At 37.2% G+C, this 16,417-nt stretch overlaps 1 protein-coding gene across 3 annotated transcripts in view; it reads left to right on the top strand.

Moving 5' to 3' along the window:
• The window catches only part of MED14 (mediator complex subunit 14), a 67,831-nt gene that overhangs the window by 16,443 nt on the left and 34,971 nt on the right, over positions 1 to 16,417 (top strand). For 2 of the 3 annotated variants that reach the window (XM_029929486.1, XM_029929484.1), the window contains exons 8-13: positions 320 to 452; positions 1,441 to 1,591; positions 2,684 to 2,795; positions 7,947 to 8,072; positions 10,525 to 10,603; positions 14,967 to 15,126. In XM_029929486.1, coding sequence (XP_029785346.1) covers positions 320 to 452; positions 1,441 to 1,591; positions 2,684 to 2,795; positions 7,947 to 8,072; positions 10,525 to 10,603; positions 14,967 to 15,126 — 761 coding nt within the window. The remainder of the gene's footprint in view (positions 1 to 319; positions 453 to 1,440; positions 1,592 to 2,683; positions 2,796 to 7,946; positions 8,073 to 10,524; positions 10,604 to 14,966; positions 15,127 to 16,417) is intronic. The other variant, XM_029929485.1, reaches the window with a different exon arrangement.

The raw sequence follows: 16,417 nt of genomic DNA, 5'->3' as shown, positions 1-16,417 counted from the left end.
AATGAGTGAGAAATGGAGCTGTCTGGAGGGGAAAAAATAGTGCCAGTTGGTCTACTCATGTTCTCTAACCATGATGAATTCGCAGGCAACCTGGGCCTTATAGTTTGTTTATATTGGTTCAAAATTAACTATAAAACCATTTTCTAAAATTGTGCCCAAAAAAATCACACCTTTTAATATATGTCATTGAAGAAATCAAATTCTAGAAGTCTCTTTCATAGCCATCTTTTGGGGAATTGAGCTTTTGTTAAATAAAGTTTGCTTTTAGTTCACTGGCCCTTGTAATGATTTATTAAATTTGCTTAACAAGCTCCATCAGATTCTTTCTGCTTGTCGCTTCAGTTAGAAGTGCTACATTCCCAAACTCTAATGTTAATCCGAGAGCGGTGGGGAGACCTTGTGCAGGTGGAACGGTACCATGCCGGCAAGTGCCTCTCCCTCTCAGTTTGGAAGTAAGTGAAATTAATTCTGGCAAGTTCGTGCTGTGATGTAAATACCCTTTATGTTTCTCTTTTTCCCCTCCTACATCTGATTCACTATATACCAATAGCTGTGTACCGCTAGCAATGTGATTTTATATAGTAAGGTCCTGTGGTATCTCATAAGCCATATAGGACATCTATAATTGACCCCTTTCTTAGAACGTGTGTGTTTTAAATGCATAGATGTCTGTTTGTACTAAGACTCACTATTATTAAAAAGTTAGATTACATTGGGTTTATACAAGCTTACTGAAAGACCATTAAGATTGTTGGGTATATTTTTCAAACATGTTTGCTTATCATAGTTTTACATTTTGAATTGTTCCTTTTAATATCTTTATTGAGGGAGAGTTTGGGGGGAAATCAGTATTGGGCTGTTTATAATCCTCAATTCCTTGTTTGAATGTTGCTTGATTCCCGTTTTCTATAAAGGAATCAGAGAAATAGACGCCACATAGAAGACAGGTTGTTTTGTTTTGGGATTTGTTTTTGTGTGTATGTGTTTTTTATTTATTTACAAAATTTTAATGTTTATTTTTGAGAGCAAGAGAGACAGAGCATGAGTGGGGGAGGGGCTGGGAGAGAGAAGGAAACGCAGAATCCACACAGGCTTCAGGCTCTGAGGTGTCAGCACAGAGCCCAATATGGGGCGCAAACTCAAGAACCATGAGATCATGACCTGAGCCGAAGTCGGAAGCTTCACCAACTGAGCCACCCAGGCACTCCGCATGTGTTTTGTTTTTAAATTCTGTGTCTGTTTTTTAAAAAGGATGTAAATCAAATATTGTGTTGGATTACAGAATAGCTGTCTTCTCAATATTAAATTATGCCCTCCACAAATATTGAGGGCCTGTCATATTCTAGGCTCCGGCTAAGGTATACAATAGATTGTTTCTGTTTTATTAAAAAATTAACAGGCTGTGTTGAAAAAAATTATTAATATTTCTTTTCTCTTTAGTCAACAGGTTCTTGGGAGAAAAACAGGGACAGCATCTGTTCACAAGGTTACAATTAAAATTGATGAAAATGATGTCTCTAAGCCTTTACAGATTTTTCATGATCCTCCTTTGCCAGCTTCTGATTCCAAATTAGTAGAAAGAGCCATGAAGGTAAGAGATCTCAATATATTTTAATATTGGTTTAATTAAATGAATATATATAACTTACTTTATACTTAAACTTTTAACACACATTCTTTAAAATACCTGGTGGGGCACCTGGGTGGCTCAGTTACGTGTCCTCCTCTCGATCTTAGCTTGGGTCTTGATTCAGGGTCATGAGGACAGGCCCCATGTTTGACTCTGCACTGGACATGAAGCCTACTTAAAAAATAATAAACAGGGCACCTGGGTGGCTCAGTCTGTTGAGTGCCAACTTCTGCTCAGGTCATGATCTCACGGTTCGTGGGTTTGAGCCCCATGTCACGCTCTGTGCTGACAGCTCAGAGCCTGGAGCCTGCTTCACATTCCATGTCTTTCTCTCTTTCTGCCCCTCCCCCATTCATTCTCTCTCATTCTCTGTTATTCTCTCTCTCTCTCTCAACTGTCTCTCAAAAAGAAATAAAAGTTAAGATAATAATAAACAGATAAAATACCTGAGTATTCCTAAAACCCTTTATTAAACTTGTTTTAAATGAATGTTATGCTTTTGCATTTGTGGTTGTTTTTTTTTAATTTATTTTCAGAGAGAGTACATGTGTGCAAGTGGGGGAGGGGCAGAGAGAGAGGGAGAGAGAAAATCTCAAGTGGTCTCTGCACTATTAGCACAATCTCAGGAACCATGAGATCATGACCTGAGCCAAAATCAAGAGTTGAACACTTAACCAACTGAGCCACACAGGTGCCTCACATTTGTTTTTTCTTTTAAAAAACTAATGTTATGTATAATTCTTAAGATGTTCTTTCACATTTTTAAATTCAGGTCATATCACCATTTTATTTTTAAGGCCTGGCATTTAATCACTGATAATCAGTACATGTCCTATCTTGAGTTGTAATTGCCAAAATGTTAGCTGTAATCTTTAAGCTGCCAATACCATCTAAGTTTATCATTCTACCTTTAAGTTTGCTTTCTTTTACTGTTAACACTTAATCAGTGTGATTCTAAAAGGAACTATCTTCAGGCACAATAATCTAGTCTCAGGCTTTGAAAGTGAAAATATTTAAATTGTGCATACGATTCTGTTGTTCTTATTTATGCAGATTGATCACTTATCGATAGAAAAGCTCCTGATAGACAGCGTCCATGCCCGAGCTCATCAGAAGCTCCAGGAGCTGAAGGCCATTCTGAGAGGCTTCAATGCCAACGAAAACTGTAGGTTCTTTTAAACTGGCGTTTCCACCTTTCTTTTGTTTATGTTAGTGTCCATGTTTATTTTATGAAGCGTCTTTCTTAATATGACTTTTTTCCTGGTTTTGTTGTGAAATTGGGTATTTCCGCATTTTAACTTGTGATCTACCAAGCTTGTCCGTATTTTTCTTTAATTTTCTTAATTATTTAGCTTGGCATTATTTTTTAAATGTATGCATATTGAACCTCCTTAAAACTTTTCTCCTACTGAAATGGAAGTTATCTTAACATTTTAATACGAATCTTAATTTCTTTTAGGTTGTCTTCTAAGAATAAGATAGCTTTGCAGATACTTATAATGTTATTTATAAAATATGCCTCTTTGAGTGAGGCAGAATTTATCTCTTTTTAAAGATTTTTATCGTTAATGCATTAGCAGGACTCAAATAAGAAACACAGATATACACACATAGCAAAAAAATCTAAAGTTCTCTTAGTAAGTGCGTTTAGAGTTTTGGGGGACAATCATTTAGAAAGTGCTTTCATTCTAGAAATAGTTTTGAAGTATCATAATGAGCATACACTGGCCCTACCCCAGTTTTTGGTTGTGATGACCTTGTGCCCACAGGGAACAGCCTTTAATTAAGTGAGATGATGTATGTGAAGTGCCATAAGAATACAACGTTTTTAATAACGCTGGCAGCCCAGGTACTGCCTTGCATCGTCACAGAGCCCAGCTCAATCCAGTATACTTAAAAAAGCAGCTTCTTCGGTACCACTTTGACGAATTAGCTAAAAATACTGCCTGAAGAGAAAACAGGAAAATAAATTTGTACTCAGAATACATAGCCACTCAAAGAAAGTGAAAGAACAGAGGTGTAAAAGAGAGTCTGAGACAGACTAAAGACTAGGTGAAAGGGCAGCTTAACAAAAGGATGCTGCAGACCTTAAATACAAAGTATGCTAGACACCTGATGAATGAATGTAGTGGTTAAGTCTATTTTGAGGAGGCATGTTCACTAGCCCCAGCAGGGCTTAACATTAGATTTATCAAGTCTTGGTAATTTTAATAATAAGGTACATGGAAGTCCTCATCCCTCTGCCCCTACTTTAATCCTTTAAGCAAAGACGTTGAATATAGACATAGAATTTCTGATTAGAAAGTATAATCAAAACTTTAAAAAAAACTTTCATTGGGGTTAGAAAGTACACATAACCACCCTCCCATTTTGTTCTTCTTTAATAGTAGTTTTGAGGATAATTCGCACACAATTCACTCATTCAGTGTTTTTTTATATTTTTATTTTATTTTATTTTTTTTAGTATACTCAAGAGTTATACAGCTATCTCCACAATCTGATTTTAGAACATCCCTCCCCTCAGCTCCTGGCAACCACTAATCTACTTTCTGTCTCTATAGAATTGCCTGTTCTGGACATTTCAGATAAATGAAATCATATAATGTGTGGTCTTCTGCATATTGTTAGCATAACGTTTTTGAGGCTTGTGCATGTTAAAGCATGCTTTGGTACTTCATTTTTACTGTCAAATACTCCATTGTGTGGATATACCACATTTTATTTATCCACTCATTGTTGATGGTGTTGCTTCCACAGTTTTCCCCCTGTAATGAGTAACACTGCTATGAACATTCTTGTACAGGTTTTTGTGTGGACCTGTTTTCATGGCCCCTAGTAATGGAAGGACTGGGTCATATGGTAACTCTTGTGTTTTACCTTTTTACATGTTTCACACGACCTCATGCTCCCATTAGCAGTAGTGTTGGAGGGTTCCAGTTTCTTTGAATATTTACCAAGACCTGTTACTGTCCTGTCTTTTTGTTTCTAGCCATCCTGGTGGGTGTGAACTGGTATCATTTTATGGTTTTGATTTGAATCTCCCTACTGGTTCTTAAACATCTTCTGTCTTCTGTTTTGGTAGTTTTAGCTCTTACCTTTCGATTACTTTTTGGGTTAATGTGTGTATGTGCTATGAGGTGGCAGCCCATCTCCTTTCTTGTGTATGAGGATATGCAGTTGTTCCAGTATAACATTTGTTGAAAAAAAGTTTTCGCATTTTGTTGTCTTGCCACCCTATTGAAAGATCCCTTTTGTTCATGAAGAACACTGTTAAGTACCATTTTTTTTCTAATTTTTCAAAATAGTAAAATGCTAACATTCATTTGTTGGGATTGCAGAAAATCAGGGTTTGTGATCTTTTGAAAGGCTCTGGTTTAATTTAAAATCATTTGTAAACACAGCTTATTACTAAGTAAAAACTCAGTATGGTTGCCCAGAGGATATTTAAATTACTTTGAAAAATACAGTGACCAGGTGTTTATGTAAGAATAGTTTTGTGTCTTGTTAATGTAAGTTGCAAAGATCTTTAAAGATAGATCATTTGTAGAGATTTCGCTGGTTGGGCACCCAGAAGGTCTGAGTTGAGCCTCATGCTCTTGAACAAGTAGCACTCTTTGGGCTCCATTCTCATCTGTAACTCAAGAATGTTAGTCCATGCTCTTCCTAGATCACTGACTCCAGTGGGAGTGTGCTCCAGCATTGATTTTCAAGTTCTAGGTGTCTGTAGAGTTCTGGGTGTGAGAGAAGGGTGCTTTGGAGACTGTGTTTTGGAGGAGAGGTAGGTGCTTGTGTGGGGGGTTGGGCCCCTCAGACCTGCTTTAATCAGAACAGTTCTGGATAGGAGGACCATTATAGGAAAGGGGCTGCTGACCCACCATTTTACTACATATGCTTCAGCTTGTTTTTAAATGTCATGTTCATGCATTTGTATTCTTCGTGTAGTCTTACTTGATCCCTTTTGTGATAGGAAAGCATGCTTTAGTCGAATCCTTTACTGGGACCTAGGGCTGTTGGAATCCCTTCGTGTGTTCACCCTTAATCACCTGGCTTTTCTTCCAGCTCGTCACTGGAATAAGACAAGTGAGTAGCTTGAATAAGGGAACGTTTCAAGGATGGGCTAGGGGAATGTACAGACAGCAGGTTTGGACACTCTAGATGCCAGCATGTGGTTTCATGGGGGTGGAAGTGTCTCAAGGGAGAGTTGTAGGCAGAACTTTGGAGAGAAGATCAAAAAAAGCATTGCAAGGCACTTAAGGTCACTTGCCCCAAGTGGTCTCGCTTGCAGCATTCCTGTCTCTTCGTAGCCAGGAGGGTCTCCGTTGTGTGGTCCTCTGTCAGAGCCAGAATCAAGGTATCCAGGGCAGTTCGGAAGCTGAGAAAGACATGCAGCTATTCCTACCTGGGCTTTAGTTGCTTCTCTTTAGTCTTCACCCTTTATATTAGTATGTATTGGTCCATTGCTTATCTTGTCCTGAATACATAGGGAGAAATAAAAGAGGAGATGTATATATATTTCTGTTGTAGGAAAAAGCAGTGTACCATCCTGTCATCTTGCACAGCCTTTAAGTTTCCCTTCTATATTTTGTGAGTTTTGCCATTTTGGGTACCTTCAAGCCAGTTGACTTTAAATGCTTAGGGCCTTATATACTTTTTTTCTGCAAAGAAAAATATGGACATTGGTGGTCATTAGAGATACACATCCAAGTATTTTTTTTACCTTTTGGAGTGCTTTCTATATTCTTCTCTAATGCCCTGTCTTTTCAAGAATACTCAATTTTGATAATTACATTGAGATGATAGTTGTTATCCCAATTGTCAGAATTAGTTTTACACCCTTACTACACTAAGAATACATTCCTACTCCATTAGAAATTATTAACAGTTCAGATAGGTGTTAAAAACCAGCAACCCTGATTCAGATCTGTAAACACTTTATTATATTAACCTGGTAAATTCAGCAAAACATCTTTTGAACTAAGTTGTCCCATTGCTCTGAGTTATAAGATATTGTAAAAGGAATTTGTACCTTTTTGTTCTTGTGTGTGTGTGTTTTAGGTGAGAGCTCTGCTGACCCTGTATGTTCAACACTTCACAAATATGTAGTAGGAGGACTGGAAAGCAGTTTGTTTTCATCTGATTAAATATGTCTCCTCCAGTTTTGTTTGCTTTATTAACTCGTTTGATAATTTCTTTGTATAGATAGCACCAACACTAATTCGCCCATTTTCATTGTTGTGCAGATACGTAGTAAGAGGGATTGGTTTCTTTCCTTGATTCATAAAAGGGATATAGATAATGTATATTGTTGAGCACTTAGCTTTTTAAAGCACCTTTACAAACTTATTTCTTCCTTCTAAGGACCCAAGGCATGGACAGGAAGATGTTATTGTTCTTGGTTAACAAAGTAGCACAGAGAAGTCACACCTGGTGAAAGGCTGGGCCTACATAACCGCTCTTCTCCCTGCCTGCCTTTTCTTCTGTGTTGTAGCGTTAGAGGACCGTGGTACCTACAAGAGCATATCCCTTTATAACTCCTCCATCTGAGCAGCACCGGGTGTGCTTTCAATGAATCCTTTGCTCCTTTACTGGATTTTGTTATGCCAGCTTGTGGGATTAAGGGAAGAGTTAATTGGTCCTGGTGGAAATACTGTGAAACTCGAAAACCAGTATATCAGCAGCTGGGGGAATTTGTGTTTAACAATTGCTTATGTTCTTATTTCATCTGTGACTTGAAAATGAAGTACATAAGTAACTTGAAAAAAATTTTTTCCTACATAAACAATAATGTTTAATGGATTTCAAGTGTTTTTCTTAAACACATGGGCTCTGATTGCCAGAAAACCTCTCTTTGTGAAGAATGGCATTGAAAATATTTAGGCCATTGATGACATTTATTCCATTTGCCAAACTATTTTCTTCTTACTATATCAAAAAGAAAATCATTAAAAACTAACTTATTAGTAATTACTGAGTAGAAAGTAAAATTAGAACGCAGCTCACTGATGAAGTTAATATTTTCACTAGCTATTTTAATCTTTTTTAAGGAATCTTGGGTGATTTTTTGTTGTTTTTTGTTTTGTTTTTTTGCTGTAGTGGTTGAGATGGGTATGTTCATTTCAAGTCACCTTGAAGAATACATTCTTCCTTTTGAGCTACTAATTGACATAAAAGTACTATTCCAGTTTTGCAAAATTGTGTTTTTCCTCTAACATTCAAGATTGTTTGATAGTTTGATAGTTTGTTTCTATTCACTGAGAAATGATTTTATCTAAAAATATTCCGACAGAAATAGACTTTTTCATTCTTAACTGTTCAGCTTCCATAGAGACTGCACTTCCAGCTCTTGTCATTCCCATCTTGGAGCCCTGTGGTAACTCGGAGTGTCTACACATTTTTGTAGACTTGCATTCTGGAATGTTTCAATTGATGCTGTATGGACTTGGTGAGTTACTGGATGGCAGTCACTCAGTGTAAGGAAAAATTTTAACAAAAGCAAAATAAAATGTTTCTGCCATTAGGTATTGGGAAGGGGTGGTATTAGCAGTATGAAAAGTAGATGTGGAAGGAATAACTCGGGCTGTTGTCCATTGCTTTGGGCCAGTTTTAAACCTGCCTTGGAATTTCTCGTATCAGAAGTTAAACTTCCCAGTATGAAGTGCATTTATGTTGTTTATCTTATGTAAAAGTAATAATGGTGATGGCTGATGGTTTTTAGATGAACTGTTTTACCACTAATAGTTGGGTGACATGGAAATGACTACACAGGATTCTAATGGCATTTGCGGCTAAAGAACATATACCCATGACAGTATAAACAACTAAAAGATGACTTAGGGTATAGATTCCTGCAGGAAAGGACTTTTTTTTTCTGATTTAAACATAGTAGAAATTAAAGTTTGATTTAACATGTTCTGTTACCAAATTGGTTTTCTGAAATGATGAACTACTTGGAATGTAGTGTTGTTGTGTTGCTAATAGAATAGTGTTCTTGACTATATTAATGCATTTAATATTTGAAATTAATATTAAGCTAGATTGGTGAAAATAAATGATTTTCTGCTTGTAGAGCTGTAAAGATAAATTTTTCGGGGCGCCTGGCTGGCTCAGTCGGAGGAGCATTTGACTATTGATCTCAGGGTCATGAGTTTGAGCCCCACACGTTGGGTGTAGAGATTACTAAAAAAAATAAATAAACTTTAGGGGTGCCTGGGTGGCTCAGTCGGTTAAGCCTCCGACTTGGACTCAGGTCAGATCTCACATTCGTGGGTTCGAGCCCCGCGTGAGGCTCTGTGCTGACAGCTAGCTCAGAGCCTGGAGCCTGATTCCAGTACTGTGTCTCCTTCTCTCTCTGTCCCTCCCCCTCTCATGCTTTGTCTCCCTCTGTATCAAAAATAAATAAAACATTAAAATAAATAAATAAATAAATAAACTTTAAAAAATGATAGCTTTTTCTATGAATTGTTAATGGAAAACTGGCTTTATTACTTTGAATCACATTACATTTATGATGGCTTATAAGTGGCACACTATGAATTACCTTTTAACTGTGGTTCCAGACCACAAGCCAGCTGTTTTTCATTCTTCAGAATTTTTTTATTTAACTTTTCTTTTTTTTTAATGTTTTATTTATTTTTGAGACAGAGAGAGACAGAGCATGAGAGAGGGAGGGGCACAGAGACAGGGAGACAGAATCCGAGGCAGGCTCCAGGCTCTGAGCTGTCAGCACAGAACCTGAGTGGGGCTCGAACCCACAAACATGAGATTATGACCTGAGCCGAAGTCGGAGGCTTAACCGACTAAGCCACCCAGGTGCCCCTTAACTGTTTTCTTGACTATTTACACAGTACATACTCATAAATAAAGAAGATAACCATGTAAAACAGAAACCAAAAAAAGTTACCTGTTGGCAGCCATTCTTGTATTAGGGGATATATGTTTGTTTTAGCTCAGGCTGCCATAACAAACGACCACAGAATGGGTTGTTTAAACAACAGAAATTTATCATAGTTTTAGAGTTTGGAAGTATAAAGTCAGATGGCCGCCCTGGTCACGTTATGGTGAGGGCTCTGTTCCCGGCTTGTAGACCCAGGCCTTCTCCCTGTCACCATCCACATGGCAGAACAGGAGAGAGAGCAGACTCTCTGGTGACTCTTAAAAGGGCACTAATCCCATCAAGACGGTGCCACCCTCGTAACCCCTCTAAACCTAATTACCTCCCAAAGGCCCCACCTCTAAACACCGTCATCACATTAGGAGTTAGGGCTTCAACATATGAAATTTTGTGGGGGTACAATTTAACCCATAGCAATGCTGTTCTAATTTTCTTATACTTTTTTTTTCTTTAGTTGAAATCATCTTTTTTGCTTTTGTTCAAAATGTGCTATTGTTAGCATTTTTTGGTGTCATTAGAAATTCTAAGTGACATTTAGGAAGCTGAACTTCAGCCAACAGCTCTTGCTTATGCCAGAAATCATTTGTGTTTAATAAATAAATATTTTAATGGAGTTTTATAGATTTTACACTTTTAAGGTTCTAAGTTTGGTAATACTATGAGTTTTAAATACTTGCACGTTAAAAATATTAACTAGCTAGGCCTAGAGTTTTGGGAATTGAAATGCAGGCAAAGGATGAATTCATGTATTTATTACTTGTTCTTCCCGCTAATGGACATTTGGTATTAATTAGTTGTCTTAACTATAACTCTCCCTAAATATTAAAGAGGGAAAATAAATTAGGTTAATTTATGCCTAAAGATGCATTTAGTTTAGTTTTTCTCTGACTCAAAAATAACATTGCTTTTTGCCTAAAACAGTAATTTTCATTAAAGTTTTGGACTACCTAAATATTTTGTACCTCGTGTAAGCAATGAATTAATAAAGTACTATATTCTGTAGACCAAGCCACGCTGGATGACATGGAGAAGTCTGTGAACGATGATATGAAACGAATTATTCCTTGGATTCAACAACTTAAGTAAGCTTATTTATTTAGCTCAAGACTAAAAGTGAAAAGTTATTTTGACATGATATATTTTCCTCTCCATCATTACTCTTGATCAGTCACTGTCCTTAATGTTTATGACATGAAACTTGAGCACCTTTTGGTACTTGGAATCGAAATTCTCTTGGAATAGGGCCAAGATAGCAATGTTTGGTATCCACTTCCCCTCTAGGGCAAATACAGGTATGAAGGGCAGGACACTCAACTTTCACTCCTTTCCACATTCCCATCTGTAAAAGCACTCTATGAATCACTTACACAATGGATTTTATTGAATCTAGCGTTCTCTGTAAGTCTTATTAGTTCTTACCCAGGATAATCTTCATGGTATGATTCTACCAGCTGACACTTCAGAATTGTTGTTTCTGCTTCTCTAATACTGTCATTCAATACTGTCCTTTGAATGCTTCATACTGTCAAACTAAATAAAATTGAAAATGGATCCAGAGCCCATTCTCTGAGGTTTCATTGCCACCCTGGTACACAGAGGTGCCATTATGGCAACTCTAACAAACTCTTAAAATTAATAAAACAAAATTCCAAAGGATAAAAATAAATTTTGGAGCTCAAAACCCAAACTGCCAAATGGAGAAGGGGAAAGGGCTAGACTGCTCTCTGTGATCTTGCCTACCCCTTCTCCTTTTTGCCAGTTTGAGTTGTATAAATATTTGAAGAGTTCACTATAATCAAGTGATGTTTTCATTAACAAGATGTGATTTTTAATGCCAACAGATAGATATTATATGAGCCTCCTTTTGAATGGCTATTTAGTTTAACTGTTTAGTTTACTTTGAGTAAGGAATACATTAATTCCAAACTTTTTAGTGCTTTGGAATTTTTTGGTGCATTTTTGTGCATTCTGGCTAACCAAATAAGGTTTATATACGTAAGTGCTTAATAATTCACAGCCTGCATAGCTTGAAGTGGTTTATCTGGCAGTTCTAGCTAGCGGAAATAGAACTTAAAACCAGAAAGCTAAGTCCCCAAAGCCTTAAACTTATCAAGTGTGTCTCTGTACTTAAACACATAATTTATAAGAAAGGGTCCCCTGGTTATCACTTATAATCTTGCTTCTCAAATGATCTTTGGTGAATGACCAGCTTATTGCTAATCTATCACGGAACGTTAATTTTTTGAAATAACTTTATTGAGGTATAATTTATTTGCCATAAAATTCACCCATTTTAAGGGTATAATTCAATGACTTGTAGTAACTTTACTGAGTTTTGGAGCCATAATCACAATCCAGTTTTAGAACATTTGGAACATTTTCATCACCTCAAACAGATGTTCATTTACAGTTAATCCTCACTCCCAGCTTCAGCCCCTGGCAGCTATGAATCTACTTTATGTTCTTACAGATTTTGTGTGTGTGTGTGTGTGTGTGTGGACATTTTGTAGAAATGGGAATCATGAAACGTGTGGTCTTTTCATGACTGACTTCTTTCACTTAGCATAATTGTGCTTTGAGGTTCATACATGTTGTAGCAGTTATTGATGCTTAATTCCTTTTTATGGCTGAATAATATTCCATTATATGGATATAGACCACATTTTGTTTATCCATTCATAAATTGATTGGCACTTGGGTTTTTTCACATTTTGACTATCGTGAGTAATCCTGCTGTGAATATTCATGTGTAAGTCTATGTATGGACTTGCATTTTCATTCCACTAAGAGTAGAACTGCTGGGTCATATAGTAAATTTGTTTAACTTTTTATTTTTTTATTTTTTTAATACTACTTTTAAATAGTATTTAAAAAAATTTTTTTTAGTGTTTATTCATTTTTGAGAGAGAGAGACAGAGTGCAAGCAGGGGAGGGGCAGAGAGACAGGGAGACATAGACATCGAAGCCAGCTCCAGGCTCTGAGCCATCAGCACAGAGCCTGATGCAGGACTCGAACCCACAAACTGTGAGACATGACCTGAGCTGAAGTCAGACGCTTAACCAGCTGAGCCACACAGGCGCCCATGTTTAACTTTTTAAAGAAACTGCCAAACTACATTCCAGAGTAGCTGTGTCATTTTAAAATCACATCAGCAATATTTGAGGGTTTCCATTTCCCTGTGTCCTTGACGAAACTTGTTACTGTTTTTGAGTATAGCCATCCTAGTAAGTGTGATGAGGTATTGCACTGTGGTTTTAATTGACAGTTTTCTAACAACAAATGATTTTGAGCATCTGCTCATGTGATCTTATGCAATGAAAACAAATTCTAGAAAGAAATGAAAAAATATATATAAAATCTAAGCCCCAGGGGGTCTGGGTGGCTCAGCTGATTGAGCATCCAACTCTTGATTTTGGCTCTGGTCATGATCTCACAGATTGTGGGATCAAGCCTGCGCTGACACCACAGAGCCTGCTTGGGATTCTCTCTCTCCCCCTCTCTCTCTGCCCCTCCCCTGCTTGGTCGTTCTGTTTCTCTCTCTCTAAATAAACTTAAAAAGAAAAGCCCCAATTTTTTATTATAAGAATCAACAGAATTGCATCTCAATAAATATAATCAGAACAAATAGTATAAAAACAAAGGGAAAAATCTCTACACATTTTTCATTGGAAGTGTACATAGGTAGTTAATATAAAAAATTCATTCTTACGCTCAGACTTTTTTGTTCCATGAAATCGTAACAAGACAAAAGGTCGAGTAAAATGACCATTCCGTGTGTGCTTTGAAAAGAGTATGTCATATTGACAATTTGTATGAATACTCATTTATGTATATTTAGAATTTACATTTCATTAATACTGTATTTAGAATTTTTAAAGTGACAAATGAGCTTGTTTGTTGCTTGTAACTTCTCTAACTTGGGTAGATGATGATGCCTGTCACAGGAGATAATGTGTATCTTAACTGCTTCTGTTTTTCTTTTAAAAACTAACATAATAGAGATACCAGTCTCACAGTCCCACTTTTTAAAAAAATATTTCTTAATGTTTATTTTTGAGAGAGAGAGACAGCACAAGCAGGGGAGGGCACAGAGAGAGGAAGATACAGAATCTGAAGCCAGCTCCAGGCTCTGTGCTGTCAGCTTAGAGCCTGATACGGGACTCGAACTCACGAACTGATTTCACAATGAAGTAACTACAGAAAATAAAATGAGTTTAGAAGCTTTTCACAGCAACGTAACGATTATCACAACATCCCAGCTCACAATCTGTAGGCTGGCCAAGGTACAGACCTGTCCAGGCACTGCTGCACTCATGAGGTGAGCTGTGTGTGGCACTGACCCTGTGCTAGTCACATGCAGTCAAACCACGTCCTAACATTCTATGTTTGATGGGTAGTTTGTCAACTACTCCCCAAAAACGTATAAGGTCTAAAAACCTTTTTTCCCCACTGAAACACAACTTAAATTTAACTCCAGTGTCACAGGATCAAATGCTAGAACTGGCCACAAATTAAGAAATGAAGAAAAATTTTGAAAATACAATACTTCATTTTAGATAAAAGTTAAGAATAAGTATTCTGAACTTGCTAAATTGCTTTCAAATTTCTACTTCCAGTCCCATCAACAAATGGGATTGTGGGGCACCTGGGTGGCTCAGTCGGTTAAGCATCTGACTTTGGCTCAGGTCCTGTCATCACTGTTCATGAGTTTGAGCCCCACCTTGAGCTCTGGGCTGACAGCTCAGATGGAGCCTGCTTCGAATTCTGTGTCTCTGTCTGTCTCCCTCTTTCTCTCCCTGTCTCTCTCTCTCTCTCTCAAAAACAAACATCAAAAAAAATTTTTTGAAGAAAATTAGGCACCTTTATACCTATTTATTGTTTTTTCTACTTTGTTTTATAAACGCTTAAGGCATTTAATGAAAGATGTTGAAGTTAGTTATTGCTGTCTTAATAAACCCTAGGAAATCTCTCCTCTTCTATAATAAACTTCTATAGTGTCCCAGCCTTACTAGTTAATTTTTCCTTAGAACTTATAAAAATCATTCACATTGTAGTTTCTGTTCCTTAAACTAGAGCTATAACTAACAGGGGCACTTGAGTGACTCAGTCAGTTAAGTGTCCGATTCTTGATTTCGGCTCTGGTTATGATCCCAGAGTCATGGGATCAAGCCCAGCATCAGACTCTGTGGTGAGAATGGAGCCTACCTGAAATTCTCTCTCCCTCTACCCCTGTCCCCCACTCTCAACTCTCTCTCTAAAAAAGAAAAGAACTAGAACTAACAGACCAATGTAAAACTGGAGAAATGATTCATCATTATGGTTATGTGTCTTTTTACTAGTTCAGTTAAATTTCAGATTGTTATTCTTCAGTAATTGATTTACAAATCAGTTGCACACAGAAGAGTCTATGATTTTGTAATGTGAATTATCTCCTTTCAATTAAGGTTTTGGCTTGGACAACAGCGTTGCAAACAATCTATAAAACATTTGCCTACGTTAACCAGTGAAACATTGCAGCTGTCCAATTACTCAACCCATCCTATTGGAAACCTTTCTAAGAATAAGCTGTTCATTAAACTTACCCGTCTTCCACAGTACTACATTGTAAGTATGGAAAGGGGGGACTTGGATGATCAAGTTCAGTTAATTCTATTAGTATCTGAAATGATTTATTGCTTAATTTAATTTACAAATATATTTTATTGGATATTTAAGTTTACTGATTGTCAACCTAGGAAGTAAGAATAGGGGAGAGAGGAAAATCATATGTGTAAGAAATGATAAAATCATCGGGCAGGGTTGGGGAATATAGATGTGCCTCCATCCCTCAGTCTTGGATCTTTCTTGTAGTGAGGCCTAGTTTCTGCTTTGGATGAAGCATCTTCTCTATATAAGAACTTTGAAAGCAACTACTGTGAAGGTTTGGAGGTCTTTTGGTGTCATAAACTTGATTGGTTTTAATCGAATGTTAACTTGCATAATGCAGCCTTTTAAAATATGGGCTGACTAAAGTGAAGTAGCTTTATATTCTTATCCTTTTGATGTATGTACCTTTCAGGGCACAGTAAGATCCTTTCTTATTCTTTTCTCTTTCTGCGTGTTTTCTAGTTAGTTCCTTTGAGATCTTTAAATTGGTTAAAATTTGAAAGAATTTGAAATATGAGCTCACCCTAAATATATTTCCCTGCTTGTAGAAATTTCTGTGTATACCAAGTAGATATTTTTGGCAAAGAATCTAAAATGTTTGAAAAACTTAATTCAAGATTGTTAGTTGAAGGCAATAGGATTGAATTTTTTAAATTTTATTTTTTTATGTTTATATTAGAGATAGAGTGAGTGGGATGGGAGGTGGGCAGAGAGAGACCCGAGACAGAATCTGAAGCAGGTTTCAGGCCCTGAGCTGTCAGCACAGAGCCTGATGTAGGCCTGGAACCCACGATCCATGAGACCATGACCTGAGCCAAAGTCAGACACTTAACCAGCTGAGCTACCCAAGTGCCCATAGGAGTGAATTTTTTAAGGTCTTCAGCTGTACTTTTAAAAGATACTATCTTAAGGGGTGGCTGGGTGGCTCAGTTAAGTGTCCAACTTTGGCTCAGGTCATGATCTCACGGTTTGTGAGTTCGAGCCCTGTGTCAGGCTATGTCCTCAGAGCCTGGAGCCTGCTTCAGATCCTGTGTTTCCATCTCTCTCTGCCCCTTCCCTGCTGTGCCCTGTCTCTCTCAAAAATAAGTAAACAAATAACTGAACTCTTGGGACCTCATCAAGATAAAAAGCTTCTGCACTGCAAAGGAAACAATCAAGAAAACTAATAGGCAACCGACAGAATGGGAAAGGATAGTTGCAAATGACATATCAGATAAAGGGCTATTATCCAAAATCTACAAGGAACTCA

The sequence above is a fragment of the Suricata suricatta genome, chromosome X (genome assembly GCF_006229205.1).
Source record: "Suricata suricatta isolate VVHF042 chromosome X, meerkat_22Aug2017_6uvM2_HiC, whole genome shotgun sequence".
In the NCBI taxonomy this organism is placed as follows: domain Eukaryota; kingdom Metazoa; phylum Chordata; class Mammalia; order Carnivora; family Herpestidae; genus Suricata; species Suricata suricatta.
This window is presented reverse-complemented; position numbering and strand designations above follow the sequence as displayed.